The following is a 15652-nucleotide window of genomic DNA, read 5'->3' as shown; positions in this document are numbered from 1 at the left end:
AAGCGCTGCCCCCACCGCGCGCGTCCACCAAGCCTGAAGCACGCAAGCGCCCCCCCGCCCCCGCCTGGGTGCGCATTGTGGGCGCTTTCGCACATGACGTGGGGGAGGGACCCGCCTCTGGCTCAGCCTCTTTCCCGATTGGGTTGGGTGTCCTTTTGTGAAGAGCCCAGCCTCCTCGCCATTGGGTCGCGAGCAAAGTCAATTACTCTCCCCCCCAAAAAAAACGTGTGTGTTTGGGGTGGGGAGCGCGAAGAAAGCAGAAAAAGGCGGAGGGCTCTTCTCCCCCCCTCCTCTCCCCCCCCTTTCCTCCCGGGGTCCCGGGAGCGCGTGACGGCCTTTCCCCTCCCCGCTTTCCGGATTTCTCCCCCTCCCCAAACCCACCCACCCAATTGGTAACCTTTGCAAACCCTCGGCCTCCGCAGCGCAAGAGCCTGGCCGGGTTTTGTCGGGGGAGGAGCGGGGGGGGGGGCCTGCTGGCTTATTTTTTCACGCCCTGTGATCTCCAACCACCTCCTCCAACGGGGGGGGGCGTGCGAAGGAAGGAGGGGGCTGAGAAATTAAGGCGTTTCCCTCTCGTTGGACGCCGCCGCCGCCGCCCCCTGCCCTGCCCCTTCCCCGCGCGGAGGGGCGGCCTGCGGCTCGGAAGAGGCGGCGGCGGGCCGAGCGGGCCCTGGACGAGCCGTGGCCGGGATCCGGAGCTGCTCCGTCCGGGGAGGCGCTGCTGAGCTGCAACGGATCGCGCCGGCGGGGTTCCGGGCCGGCGAGAGGACCTGCGCCGCATCCCGCGGCTGATCTCCGTCGCGCCTGGCCTCGGCCGCGCCGCCCGCCTGGATTCGCCTTGAGCCCTGGATTGGCTTCCTCCGGCTGGGGCGGCGGCGGCATGGATGGCCCGCGGCCCTTGGCCGGCCCGGAGCCGTCTGCGGAGAGCAGCCGGGCAGCCCCGGCCGGCCGGCGCGGCGTGGAAGCCTCGGGCCGGCGCGTGGATTGAGCGCCCTCGCGTGGGACCCTCCGCTTCCTCCCGGCCGCCTCCCGCTCGGCCCGACTGCCCTGGCAGCTGGAGGCTCGCCCTCCTCCGGCGCCCCGCTCCGCCTCCCCGGCTGGAGCCGCGGACCGGGACCAGCTGCGAGAGCCCGAGCCGGGACCGGCTGGCCTGCCGCGCCCCCCTTTGGCTGCTGGGGGGCCCGACCCCTGGGATGCGGCCCGCTGGGGGCCTCTGGAGGGCTGCGCACCGCTGGCAGAGAGAGGCCCGCGGCGGAGGCCAGGCGTAGCGGGCGGACTGCTCGCCTTTCCGACGACCTTCTTCGACACCCGTGCGCGGCGGGGCTGGAGATCCGCGCCAGCGGGGGGGCCTCGCCTGCCCTCCTTTGGCGGAACGACTGACGTGGGGAGGATCAGCAGCAGCACTTGGAGGGTCGGTTTTTCTGCTTCTCCCCCCCCGCCCCCGCCCGGGAGCTCCCCGCGGGAGCCGCACACAAACACCCCCCCCTCCCGCCATGGCTGCGAAAGAAAACCCGTGCCGGAAATTCCAGGCGAACATTTTCAATAAAAGCAAGTGTCAGAATTGCTTCAAGCCTCGGGAGTCGCACCTGCTGAACGACGAAGATTTGAACCAGGTAAGGCCTTCTTGGGCCGGGGGGGGGTTAGGAGTCCTGAGCGGGTGGGGTGTCGCTGGTCCCGGCTCTTGCAGGGCTGGAATCTCCGGGAGGAGGAGGAGGAGGAGGGCCAGGAGGCCCGGCCGGTGGGCTGTGGTTTCCGGGCGGGGGGGGGGAAGAGGTTGATGCCCAGAAGCAAAGCAACTTTGCAAATCCCAGACTGGGGCTGGGCCGAGGGTGGCAGAAGAAATGTCCCGCTTTGGACGTCGCAGGGGAGGGGGGCGGCTGCGGATCCCCCCCCCGAAAGATTTGCCCCGTCGCCCTGTTGGTATAATCAGCGCCCGCTTCCTTCCTGAGCCTTCAAAGGAGATACTTTTGGGTTACTTTCTGCGGCTTGTTTTGGCTTCTCTGATACTTTCTAGCCTTTCTCTCCCCCCCCCTTTCCTCATCTACTCCCACCCAGGAAAACTGGGGACAAAATGCGCCAGCAGGCCCAGAGCTCGTTTGTAAACTTGCCAGCGAGACGGTTTCATTTTCCCCCCTCCCTCCCTGCCTTTCCCCTTGAGGGATAGAATCTTGAAGCGCCCAGGGCCTCGCATTTCAAAGGCTGGATCCGCCATATCAAAGGCAGCGTCAGGCGCCTTGCAAAGGATTAGTGCGGCTTCCAGCCCCCGCCGCCCCCCCCAATCCCGCTTAGGTAACTTGGCTGTAAGCGGAAGGGTCCGCCGCCTTTAAAAGTGGGGTCCCCGCCATCGAGCCCAGCCAATGGGGGGCTAGCAGCGTGCATTTTTCTCCAAAAAAAAAAAGCGTAGCCAGGCGTATTTGCCTCGTGCATTTACACTCTTCCCCACCCCCACCCCTCCCGTGCATTGCGCGGCTGTTTATAAATAGAGAAGCGGGGAGCGAGTGCGTGTGAATGTGCAGATGGGCGTCCCGATTTCCCCGCGTGGCTGGTTCCTTCCTGAGCCGCTCCTAACGTCTCTGCTCGCAATCCTATGGGGAGAGGGGGGGGGGAAAGGAGGTCTCTGGCTACTTGGATGCTGCCCCTTCCTTCACCCTGCTCCGCCATCTGCAAGCTAATACGGAAACTATGCACGCGAGTGTGTGGTGCGTGTAAAGCGATAAAAGGGGCTGGCTAAGGGGTCAGGTTAGCTTTGAAACCCGACGCTGTTTCCCATCCTTTTCGCCTGAGGCCTTCTATTATTATTATTATTATTATTATTATTATTATTATTATTATTATTATTATTATTATTATTATTATTATTATTATTATTATCATCATCATCATCATCATTATCATCATCATTATTATCATCATCATTATTATTATTGTTATCATCATCATTATTATTATCATTATCATTATTATTATTATCATTATTATCATTATCATTATTATCATCATCATTATCATCATTATCATTATTATTTTTTATTTTTATTTTATTTTATTTTATATTATTATTATTATTATTATTATTATTATTATTATTATTATTATTATTATTATTTATTATTATTTATTATTATTATTTCCCCCCTTAAAACCAGGGGGTTAAATCTCGGGTGTGAAAATGCCTGAATTGTTTGCTTGTTCTCCGTCCATCTCCTTCTGGAAAGGAGAAAAACACACAATTGTTCGGCAGGCCCAGCCTGAAAGACTGCGTTTGTGTCGTGTTCTGTTCCTTAAACAAAGGTAACTGTTCAGTGCCCCACTGCTTTGGAAGGGGAAGGGATGAACTACTGAGGTAGGTTAGGGTGCTTCCAGTGTGGAGACTCTCCAGCTGTGTGGGATTACAGGCACCATAATTCCCCACTGCATTCCAGTTTGGTTTGGAAACTTTCCTCATCTTGAAGAGGGTGGCGGTTGACATGCTGGGGTGAGACTCTGGATGTTGCCCGCTTTGACCCAAATCCGCCTTACCTGGAGCTGCTAGCTGTCGACATGCAGGGCTGTAGGGAGGTGGAGTTAGGAATCAATAAATCAGAGTTGGAAGGGACTCTTCAAGTCCAACCCCCCTCCTCAAGCAGGAGACTCTATGCATTTCAGACAGATGTCCAGTCTTTTCTTAAAAAAACCTCCAGTGATGAAGCACCCACAACTTCTGGAGGCAAGTAGTTCCACTGGTTAATTGTCCTCATTGTCAGGAAGTTTCTCCTTAGTTCCAGGTTGCTTCTCTCCTTGATGAGTTTCCAAACGTTGCTTCTTCTCCTGCCTTCTGGTGCTCTGGAAAATAAGTTGAGCCTCCTCTTCTTTGGGGCAGCCCCTCAAATACTGGAAGACTGCTATCATGTCCCCCCACCCCCACCCCAGTCCTCCTTTTCTCTAGAGGAGACATACCCACCGTTCTTCATATGTTTTAGTCTCCGGGCCTTGAATCATCCCAGCTCTATAAAGTGGCATAGAGGCCTAGGGTGGCTCTTCACACAGCTGTTCTAAGTGCAGATTAGTCTGTGGCCTGGAGTAGCCCTTTCTGAGGGGGGCTGCTTTGTGGAGGGGGGGTATTCACCACTTGCAACAGGCCACTTCTGGTTTTGTTTGGCTCAGAGCCCCATGGAGAATCTCTTCTGTTCTCCTTTGAGGCCAATGCGGGGGGAAATTATGGGGGGGGGGGTTTTCTGAAAAGGTCCCACTGGGCCTGATTTTCCTGGACCAGCTCTGGTTTCCCTCCAGGCACGCTGGACTACAACTCCTATGATTCCCCCCCCCCAAGCTTACATCATCCTATCCACAACCAGCTGAGGAACCCACCTGGAGAACCTAGAGTAACCCTTTCCTGGCTGTGTCCCAACCAGACACATATACTGCCCCTGGATATGGAGGATCCATTTGGCCTGATCACAGCTTAGAATCTTCTAAGCTGCTGCGGCTGCTTTCGGCGCACCCTCCTGGAAGTGGATCTTGAAATGTCAGATCTTGCAAGACGGGGATCCCGTGTCCCTGGTTCAGCTGACCTCATAAGAAGAAGAAGAAGAACAGGGTGATAATGTCTAGACAGGGGAAAGGAACGAGCAGTTCTCCAAAATCCACAGCTGATGCCGGGGAATTTGGCTTGCGTAACTTGCGGTGAAGGCTGCCTGCCGGTCCAGAAAGCTCAGATAAGCTTGTGATGGAGGAGAAATGCATTGGCAGAGGGAGCTCAGTCGAACCTCCATGTGCAAGGGCAGTCTGCTTGCTTGGGTCAAAGTTAGAGAAACATTTCTCACGCTGTGCGTTATCAGTTCCCCAGCACGCTGGCTGGGGAATTCTGGGAGTTGAAGTCCATGGATCTTAAAGTTGCCAAGGTTGGAGATCCCTGTCGTAAACATAGTAGCACAAGGATTTTAACACCTCTCCTGGCTTTTAGGGGAAAAAAACAAACCCCCCCCAAAAAACCATTTGTTCTTCCTCCTGGATTGATTTGCTTTGCAACTTCTGATTAGGAAGCTGGAGGTCAGCGAGAAAGCAAGTTCTGGCATTGCTTTGTTTTTCTGTTTGGTGTTTTGGAAAGCAGATTATCTCATCTTAGCCCTTAGCTGGCAGAACCTCTTTCTTTCTTTCTTTCTTTCTTTCTTTCTTTCTTTCTTTCTTTCTTTCTTTCTTTCTTTCTTTCTTTCTTTCTTTCTTTCTTTCTTTCTTTCTTTCTTTCTTTCTTTCTTTCTTTCTTTCTTTCTTTCTTTTTCTGCCAGGATATTTGCATGCAATTAAACAGCAGCAGCAGACGGTTACCAAATTTGGTGGAGAAATCAGATAGTCAAACCTGACATTTTGTTTTTGTTTTGCAAAAAAGGCTTTTGGTAGGTTGAGACCCCAGAAGTTGGTATATTTTTGTTTCTTGGGGGACTTATTAAGGAAAGCTTAACCCTGAACGCTATAAACAGCAGTCATCATCCCAGATAAGAGAATAAGATTTCTGGATTAGAATCCTGCTTTTCTTCTGTCTTGAAAATACAGGAGGGGAAATGAATTCTTAAACTATAGTGCAAAAAAAAAAAGATCTATCTTAAAAAGAGCAGTTTGTGAAGACTGGGAAAACCTGTCAGTGATATAAAGTGCTAAGTCATTATAAAAATTCTGTTGCCCCCCAAAAAAAATAATAATCAAAGTTATTGAGTATATTCTGGCTGGTAAATATGTAAATGAAAAATAACATTGAATTAAGATGGAGAAAAGAAAAAAAATATCAATTTATCTCCCCTCCCAGATTCTCCAGCCAGTTCTCAGGAAAAGAAGCTGAATATGAACACAAAGGTGCTGAATAGAAAGCCAGCCTCTTGTGTGTTGAGGACTAGCAGCTGATATTTAAATGGTTTCCTGGCACGTGCCCGGCACAGTGTCCTTGGTTTTGGAAATAAACGGGGAAGCTATTTCATAGGTCCTTCAGTGTGCCCGTACAGTGTTCAGCAACGCAGGAAACCTTGATGTGCACCTGAGCTTTGTGTGAAGGGCCAAGAGAATGGATGACTCACAAAGTCAGCTAGGTACCCAACGCCACACAGGTGAGGCGGACAAATACCTGGTTGACCACAGTGCAATACAATGTGTACCCAGGATCATTCTGCTGCTCTTTAAAGGAAACGGTCCAGTGCATAGCTGATGCGATGCGATGGTGCATCTTTGAAAAAGGACTGCTAAGGATTGGGAAGATGGATGGGGTACCCAACAGCGAAAAAAGGCATTTTTCCCTTTCTTTTCTTTCTCTCTTTTTCTCTCCCTCCCTCCCTCCCTCTCCCTCCCTCCCTCCCTCCCTTCTTACAATAGCAAAAGAGGCCTGCCTGCCTGCCCCTTCTTCCTTCCTTCCTTCCTTCCTTCCTTCCTTCCTTCCTTCCTTCCTTCCTTCCTTCCTTCCTTCCTTCCTTCCTTAGCAAAACAGGCCTTCTTGCCTGCCTCTTCCTTCCTCCCCCTCTCCCTGATAGCAGTAGCAAAAGAGGCCATCCATCCATCCATCCATCCACGATTGCAGTTGCAACCAATCTGAATTAAAATGAGGACAAGGGCAAAGTAGCTCATGTAGAAAACAAGTTTAGGCACTCTAAACAGATCTATCTATCTATCTATCTATCTATCTATCTATCTATCTATCATCCTTTCTTTCTTCCTTTCCTTCCTTCTACCTAGTCTTTCCTTCCTTCCTTCCTTCCTTCCTTCCTTCCTTCCTTCCTTCCTTCCTTCCTTCCTTCCTTCCTTCCTTCCCAAGAAAAGTCAGGCAGGCCCAAATCTGTTTTTGTGCCGCCCCCAAAGCCTCCCCCCTACCCCCCAGGCGTCTTCAACTCCTTCTCTGGCCCCGAACCGAGCATTCTTCTGTTTGACTGATGGGGATCTGCTGAGCGTGTTTGGACGGGCCAGCCTCCCTCCGGGGGGAATTCTTCTCCTCTAAGCTTGGAAGCATTTTCCCAGGCTCCCCTTGTTTCTTTGAATAGCAGTACACCAGGAGGTTTTTTTTCTTCTTCCTTTTTTCCTTTAAAAAAATTATCTGCAGTTGCTGAGAGTTTTAGGAAAGCAGCGAGACAGGATTTAAATGGGATCAAGCCGTGACGGGATCTTCAGAAGGACGAGATCACGGTGTACCAGTGTCTTATATTTCATGGCAAGCTGTTTATAAATAAGTGTTGACATTTTGGATCGACTGCGATATCAGTGGCAAGGTTCCTGGGGTTGGGGGGAGCTGACATAATCCCCCCCCCTGGCATTGTCGGGAGGGCCTGCCTTGCAAACAGCCAGTCTCCTGGGGCAAGTCAGAATTTCTTCCAAGTGACCAGAGAGACAAGGATGGGGATGTAAATAGATGGGAGTCGGGGGGGGGGGGGGAAATCAGCCTGAACTTCTGCAAAATAAATTTATGACAGTACGAGCTTTCAAAATTTGCAGTTTTAATATCCTGAGTCAGAGTCCAGATTTATTATTATTACTGCCTAGTTTATTCTGACTTGTCCTACCTTTTAAAGGAAGCTTTGTTTATTAATTGGGTTGTGCAGTAGTCTGCGTACCAGCCTCGTGCACTCAAATGTCATTTTTCCTAGCCGGTGTATAATCGGAGAGGTGATTCTTGTCTCTCAGTATACAGTTTGGAGGTAGACTCCTCTTGAGAGTGGAGGTTTTTCTTCCTGTTGATGTATGAAAGGTGCGTTAATGAGGTTTTCAGCCCAGAGGGCTCCTAAGTAATGTAACTGCGTATTCTATTTGTTTGTGTTTATTGAGAATTTTACATAAAGCAAAAGACAAATCTAAAGCACAACAAAAGATGTTGCAAGAAAACTAAAACAGGCAGGAAACTAAATATAATGACTTCCAAACTTCTCCTCAACAGGTAATTACAATCCTATACTCCCAACTCCCTCTGAGATGTTACAAAAATCCCTCCAACGCCTGCCTTACTCCACATGTTTTTTTTAATCCTCAACCCCGTAAATAATCATCTCTTTTTTTTTTGTCTTCTTTCATCAGAAAAATCCATAGGAAGTGACTGGTTTTTGAAAAAAGTTGTTGATAATTGTTCATGTCACAGCACTAGGTCTGCATGGATGAATCCGTTTGTTAATTGCTAACGTTTCTCTGCTGATCTGCTCTCAGTGCATCAGTAGAAAGAAAAAGAAAAAGAAGGAAGGAAGGAAGGAAGGAAGGAAGGAAGGAAGGAAGGAAGGAAGGAAGGAAGGAAGGAGGGAAAAATAAACCAGAAAGTATGGAAAGAAGAGAAAGAAGGAAGGAAGGAAGGAAAAATAAACCAGAAAGAAGAGAAGGAAGGAAGGAAGGAAGGAAGGAAGGAAGGAAGGAAGGAAGGAAGGAAGGACCATCCAAGTCACAAGATGAAAAAGGACAAAACGCTGGGGAGGGAAGAGAAAAAACAAACACTGCAATGCTTAAAATTATGGGGACCTTAGAACCGAAATGGGCGAAACAGCCTCTGCCACTGGGACCTCCACACAGGAAGAACGTAACTTCTTTTATCACTGTTTGTTAACCCTCCCAGCTGGACTACATTCCCCATCCGCCATGGCTGGGAGAAGAAATGTTGCGGGCTGTGCCGGCTGAGAGCCCCTTGCCTAGGTCAAGGGCCCCCTTGAGATCCTCAGCGGCCCCCAGGAAGTGGGTTTACCTGGCGTGGTTCTGCCAAGGGAACTTGAAGGCACCATTTGGGCTGACCTCCTGGGCGATTCCTCTGAAGCGAAGCCAGCTTGCAGCGTTGTGTGGGGAGGGGCTTCCTGCTCGATTTGGGGCAGATATCCCGGCTTGTTTCCCCCCACCCCAGTTGCTCAACCTGCTATCCCAACTGGCAGCGCCCGATCCTGTGTGCAAGTTCAGCTGAGGGCAAAGGGCGAGTTTAATGAAGGGTCAGGGGCGACATGATAGCAGTCTTCCGATATTTGAGGGGCTGCCCCTATCTTCCCAAAGCCCCTGAAGGCAAAGACAAGAAGCAACAGGTGGAAACTAACCGAGGAGAGAAGCAACCTGGAATTAAGGAGAAACTTCCTGACAGCGAGAACGATTAACCAGTGGAACTCCTTGCCTCCAGAAGTTCTGGCTGCTCCATCAACGGAGGTTTTAAAGCAAAGATGGGATGGCCACTTGTCTGGAATGGTCTAGGGTCTCCTGCCTGAGCAGGGGGTTGGACTAGAAGGCCTCCAAGGGCCCTACCCACTCTGTCATTCTGTTCTTCCCTCGGCAGTTGGGAGAGGAGAGCAGGCAGCCTTACGCTGCTGCTGCGTTCGGAAGGGGTGCGGCAGCCGTCAGCCACCGAGGGTGTGGGCCAGGTAGGGCTGTGCGGAGGTGTGGGTGGGGACCCAGGTCCCCTGACGGAAGGAAGGCGGCACCTCCGCCCAGCAGAAAGGAGACGGGCCCCGGGGAGTGAGGAGCAGACGATCATGAGCCGAGGGAAGTTTGGGCGGATCAGGAGCTCCTGGAAGGCGCTGGAGGAAGCCGGCTTTGAGATCCAGGTTTGCTCAGATTCGGAAAGAGGGGATGGAACCGTAAACCAGAATGCCTGGTGGGAAGCGGGTGAGGGGCTTGAGGATCCCAGCAGCGCTTCAACGGAGCCGGAAGCCATCCTCAGTTGTATTTGTTGATTTCAAGGAAGGAGATTCTTTTTGAAGCAAGCGCTTCCTGAAGAAATCTGCAACTTGGCCAGAGTTTGCATGTTTCCTCCCTTCCTTCTACACAAGCTCATATATGTATGGTTTTTTGGGGGTGGGGATGGCAAATATTTCCCCAAGCTTGTCTGAATCGGCGTTGTGGGTTCCTGAATGCTGTCATTATCGTCTTTATCCAAAAGGATCGGGGTTTGCGGGCAGAAGCCAAGATCTGCAACGGTCGCTAGATGGGTTTGTCCTCATTCCTCTGCTAGCCTAATTATTATTATTAAATTAGGAATAATTCCTTCGCGGTGTCTTCTTGAGATTCGAGTAGCGCAGGGCAACTTGAAAAGGAAGGCCTAATGGGATGCTGAATTAAGTTGAATTTGGAGACACTAGCAAATTTAAGAAAAAAAGGAAAAAAAAAACCTCACAGATTTGCAGACTTCTCTTTCCCTCCTGTGTGCTCCAGGGTGGGGCAGTGAATTGTGAGGAGTGGCATTTTTCTGGCCCCCTTGAAAATCTTTGCATTCTTTTTCTGCCGTACAAGATTACCCACCGCCTAAAAAAACCAACAACAATCCCTGTCACCACCTACTCAACTGCATACTTTTCCAAATGTGCTTTCATTATTCATGAGGTCTAGAATCCTGAAGTTAAATCTGTCCACCCGGTTGTTAAGGCTCTGCTGTTTTGTATAATTGAGCATGACCAGCCTGCTGCAGTGTAAAATAAATTTAAAGCGCATCAGGTGAAGAGGACTAGAAACTTTGGAAGTGAGAAGAACAGCAAAGCAAGCAGACCTTTCGGCGCTCGCTTAAATATTCATGAGGTCTAGTTTGCTTTTCTCATAGGGCAAAAAAAAAAATGCTGCTCCTTAACCCGGTATCTAAAGGGAAATGGGATGGGGATCCATGGTCTTGCCGGAGGAAAATGGGATTGAAATTCCTGGGTCAAGTTTGAGTTTGCCCAGCCATATTGTGGAATCCTTTCAACTCCACTCAAATCGTGTTTTTTTTTCTCTGTGAAGGAGGCCTGTTCATTTCACCCCACTTAAGCAAGCATAAATTTGCACAGAATATTGGGGTGGGTGTGTCACATTGGCTGGGCCCGAGAAGAATGAATAAACAGGGACAAACAGAGAAAAATGCATGTCTGCGCAGAGAATCCAGACCCATTTTATCTTCTCGTTGGCTTGATTTCTATCAGAAACACTTCTGATACGTACCAGTTCAGAGAATGGCATGTTTTTAAAAAACCGAAGCCTTCCTCGTTTGGAACAGGGTGGAGCACTGACAGATTCCCCTCTTTTATCTGGAGGTGGTTGCAGGCCTGGGTTTAGACGGAGCATCTTGCAACATCCTTGGACTTGCAGAACAGGTTTAGAGGAGGATTCATTCAACTGAGCTCAGGATATTTTTGTTTTTAAACGCAGGAACTGGTTTTTATTTGGCTGGTGCCTGCTTCAAATAAACAAGCCCTGTTTGGCTTCAGCTTTTTTCAGAGTTTGCGTGGTTTTTTGTTTTTTTTTGTTTATAAAACAACAACAACCACCAAACAGCCCATCTTTGTTTTGGTTTTGATTACTAACCCAGAGCTAGGAATATACCAGGAAAAGGCTATTTCTGCTCCAAGGCATTTACAGGTATTTATTTTAGACAGGAGAACAACCCAGCGGACAGGAGGGAACATTCAGAGTTTCAAAAATAAAATCTCCTTCAAGATGAGTTCCGTTCTTGGAAGAGGGGAACAAATTTAGACCTTGATGCCCACGGAGTTTAAGGAAAGAAGTTACTTTTTATTTATTTATTTGGTTTTTGTAGCTGCCCATCTCAAAAAAGTGACTCTGATAAAAGTGCTTTGTTTTCTGCTCTTCTGTGGAAGTTTGTATTTTCACTTTGGAAATAAATTTTTTAAAAAATTTAAAAAATAAAACACCCCAAGCGACTCTGTTGCTTTATAAGTTGTTTTTTAATGCAGTGACGTGTCTTTTGAAGGGGCGCCTTGCAAAACATACGCAGTACGGCCCTTCAGTTCAGATCTCAGTTGTGTGTCCCTTGTGTGTCCGTTGTGGATGTTAACTCAGTTCGATTTCTTTCACGGTTTGCTGTTCTCCCAAAGCTTCATTCAGAAATCAGTCCTGCTCTGGAGGTCCACTTAAAGAGGCACAATATCACACACAGTCCTGGAGAAGTTTCTTGTATCCTGCAGACACAATGCATTTCTCTCTCTCTCTCTCTCTCTCTCTCTCTCTCTCTCTCTCTCTCTCTCTCTCTCTCTCTCTCTCTCTCTCTCTCTCTCTGTGTGTGTGTGTGTGTGTGTCTCTCTCTGTGTGTGTGTCTCTGTGTGTGTGTGTGTGTATACAGGGAGTCTTCATTCAGCAACCATTCACAGCTATGACAATGATGAAAAAGTCACTTCATAACCAGTCAGGTTGTAAGCATAGATGTACATTTCACTTAGCAACTGCCTTGCTTAACGACCTTCTTGCCAGTCCCAACTGCGCTCACTAAATGAGGATGATCTTGTCTGTCTTCTGCCAGATTTTATAACTGGCCCTTCCAGGGTTATTAATTGCATCACAGAGTAAATTGTTGGAAATTGTACCCTTTAAAAACAAATCAAACTTATCTTTTCCTCGTTCTGTTCTCAGGCCAAGCCTATTTATGGTGGGTGGCTTCTATTGGCGCCCGAAGGCACGGATTTTGACAACCCTGTGCATCGCTCCCGGGTAAGGACTGTTCCTTCCACCTCGCTGGGCTATGAAGGGCAGCGAGTTCAAATTTCTTAAATTTTATTTATTGTTAAATTTATATGCCAGCCTTCTCGCTATCCAGATGGGCTAGGGGATCTGGTTTTTTCAGTGCTCGAATAACTGCAGGACCTTGATCTCAGCACACAATCCTGAGTTTTCTTTCTGCTGGGGCCTCTTTCCAGAATTTGGGGTCTCCGTAAAGCAGGGTATGCAAAACTCCTTGGAGCCCTTGAGTTGGGGGAGGGTCAGGACCTCTACCCTGAAATTGGTTGTACCAGGAAAAATTCCCCTTATTTTAATATTTACAATTCATCCGTTCGATACTGTTCTCACTGCACTGTGCAATCTCCTTTCTGTTGCATTAAAAATGGCAGCAACTTTTGGACAGCTGGGGGTCTCACTCCAGACATTTGGGGGGGGGGTGTCCCTTCATGTCTTAAAAGGTTGTAGATATTATTCCTCTGGTGTGCAGAAATGGGGAGGAATGGAGAGGAGAAGGAAAACAAAACAGCTTCTCCACCACAAATCTGGATGGACACTGAATTCCATCCGTTCTGAAAGACCCCCAGTCTGGGGAGACCTCATTTGAAGCCTTCAATTCTCTGGGGTTTTAACCATGTGGCCTCTTTTCCTTTCCCTTGTTTAGAAATGGCAACGGCGCTTCTTCATCCTTTACGAGCATGGTCTTCTCCGCTACGCCTTGGACGAGATGGTGAGTCCGTTTTTTTTTTATTTTGAGATAAGGCAATTTCCTCTCCTTTAATGCTCGTGGTGGGCTTGTGAGGAGGTGAGCGCTTCCAAGGTCACAAGAGGTCAGAGTTTGAGCAGTGTTCTTCGGACTTGGCGACTTTATGATGTGTGGACCTCAACCCCCAGAATTCCCCAGCCAGCAGCAGCCTCTTTGCTTCTCCTCCTTGGTGGTCCATTCTCACCCTTCCTGATCTGAGGGGTGCTTGGTGCTCTCTGAGCTTGGTTGTTTTCTTGCAGATGCTTCATTACCCAAATTAGCGAAGATCATACCTAATTTGGGTAATGAAGCATCTGCCAAGAAAACAACCAAGCTCGGAGAGCACCAAGGACCCCTCATTTCAACTCTGAGCTGCAAATATTCTCCTTTATTGGTATCTTCCTGATGTCGTAGACCTTGGAAGGCCATAGTTTGCTTTACCCTTTGGGTTCAGAACTTGCCTCTGCTTGCTTGCTTCTAACCTCAGTCTGAAGTTTGTAGAAGTTGCCTGCAGGTGAGGAATGAAACATCTGCAGATGATGCTCTTAAAATAAACTAGAGATGCCAAAAGGGAACAGATGACTCGTTTATTCATATCCAAGTCTGTTGAAGCAAGATGTCTCAGTGTGGTTTTCCAAAGAGAAGGGGAAAAAAAGTGCCATTGGGTACCTGGTGAATGGCACCCTTGGATTAGCAAAAGAGCTTGTCTTTGATGGGTTGTGTAGTACAGTCCCCGTCTACTCTTGCTCTTGTTAATCGAGCATTCCCAGGAGAGGCAGCGTCAACAACGGAGTTGCCCGTTGAGTAAAGCTATCTGGAATTGAGTTCCCATGATCGGGGCCAGGTGCCGTGAGCCTTCAGCTGGAGCGTATGTTTTGACACGGTCCCCAATGACTGTGGTGCGGTGGTGAAGTTATGTTTTCTATGTAAGGATGGAGGAGCAGCTGGTAAGAAGCTGTTTGGGATTAGTAGCTGGAGAAGAGGGGGAAAGCAGGCTATTTTATCATGGTTGTCATTTCCAAAAGGCAGAGAGAGACTTCCTGGGGAAGATGTGGGAATCTGATGTTTCTAGTTTTCACACACAGGCCTTGGGATTGTCTCCTCTCCTGCTCAGGCCAAGATTTTGGAGCTCACTTGCCATCTAAAGCTTTCTCCATCAGTGAAGAGAAAGTAGCCAGTCTTAAGAGGGTGGAATTCATTCGTGTGATTTTTGCAGAAGGGGTAGGAGTTTGATTTGCCTGCATCTTGGATGTTTTTTTTGACCCAGCAGAAGACTTCTGAGTAAAGGCTTTGATTTCCTTCTTCGTCTCGTCCTTCACAACGTGATTTGCTTTACGCTGGATGTTTATGCTGTACAAATCTCAGATGGGAATCGGTTAAGTCTTCACAATAAGAGGAGAGAGTAGCTGCCTATTAAATAAGCAATTCCTACCAGTTATCCTTGTAATTTCTCATTCCATCTCTGATAAAAATCGAGATTTTCTGTTCCTCTTCACGTTGAGTAATGCCTTTCAGACTCAGCTGATACAAAGACTTCTATAACTTTTTTTCAATCCGATTATTGCCCCTTACGCTAAATATATATTTGTCTTACTCCTTTTGACGTGTCTGCCAACATTTCACTAGTGAGTTGGCGCTAGACGAAAAAGGGGAGGAGTTTCTGGTTTGCTTTTCCTGCAAAACGTAAGAAAGCGGATGTGATACTGATCTCCTTATCTGCCTATACGTGTGTGTGTATATATATATATATATATATATAATGTAGTTATTCATCTTTGTGAGTTAGTTTAGTGTAAGCTTATTGGGGACAGAGGTCAGTGGAATGAAACTAGCAAAGCTGATTGGGAGCCCCACCTAGGCTGGTTTGGGAAGGTGTGTTGGGAAAGATCTTGAAGAATGTGAAGATGTTCCTCAAGAAACTCATGAGTGAAAAATTAATAAAATTGACCCTCCAAGCCCTGCAGCATTCTCCACTGAGGAATATTACAGGCTGCTGTAATCGTAATTTTGCAGCTGTAGAATTATTCTAATTTAATTAGTAGGAGATACTTGGTTAAGTTGCTCTGTAGCTTTTCATTAGTAGAGAAGGTACATTAAAAATGTCCTCAACAGATCTAGGCTGGGGGTCCATTTCACTGAAGGAATTCAGTTCAGGATACATTTTCCTTCAAAAAATTTTTTTTAAGAAAAACATCATGTCTGGCAGGCAATTGGCTCTGCACGTGATTACTCTTCAAACTAGAATATAGAATATCTTAAAAATTAATATGATTTGGAAAGTTTATGCACCCACAAAAGAGAGGCCAATTCAGGAGTTACAACTCTTTACATTTCAAATCGCAGTTGATAATTTTAACTGATGGTGCACCGTTTTCACATCGTCATCTTTGCCGTAAGGATAGTCTCCTTTTAAACGTGGAGGTCTGAATGACAGATTCAGTGGCTGATGTGAGACATTAAAATATGTTCACACCCATCGTCTCTTCTACCCTTGTTTCCAACTTTACAAGTATTTACCAAAAAAAAAAA

At 48.2% G+C, this 15652-nt stretch overlaps 1 protein-coding gene across 7 annotated transcripts in view; it reads left to right on the top strand.

Annotated features, from left to right (window-relative positions):
• Positions 1–627: 627 nt before the first annotated feature.
• The window catches only part of MPRIP (myosin phosphatase Rho interacting protein), a 69134-nt gene continuing 54109 nt past the window's right edge, over positions 628–15652 (top strand). For 6 of the 7 annotated variants that reach the window (XM_081338013.1, XM_081338014.1, XM_081338011.1 and 3 more), the window contains exons 1-3: positions 628–1613; positions 12295–12372; positions 13043–13108. In XM_081338013.1, the coding sequence (XP_081194139.1) occupies positions 1494–1613; positions 12295–12372; positions 13043–13108 (264 nt within the window). In that variant the 5' untranslated portion in view covers positions 628–1493. The remainder of the gene's footprint in view (positions 1614–12294; positions 12373–13042; positions 13109–15652) is intronic. The other variant, XM_081338009.1, reaches the window with a different exon arrangement.

This window comes from Vipera berus (assembly GCF_964194415.1).
Source record: "Vipera berus genome assembly, chromosome: 13".
Taxonomy (NCBI): Eukaryota; Metazoa; Chordata; class Lepidosauria; order Squamata; family Viperidae; genus Vipera; species Vipera berus.
This window is presented reverse-complemented; position numbering and strand designations above follow the sequence as displayed.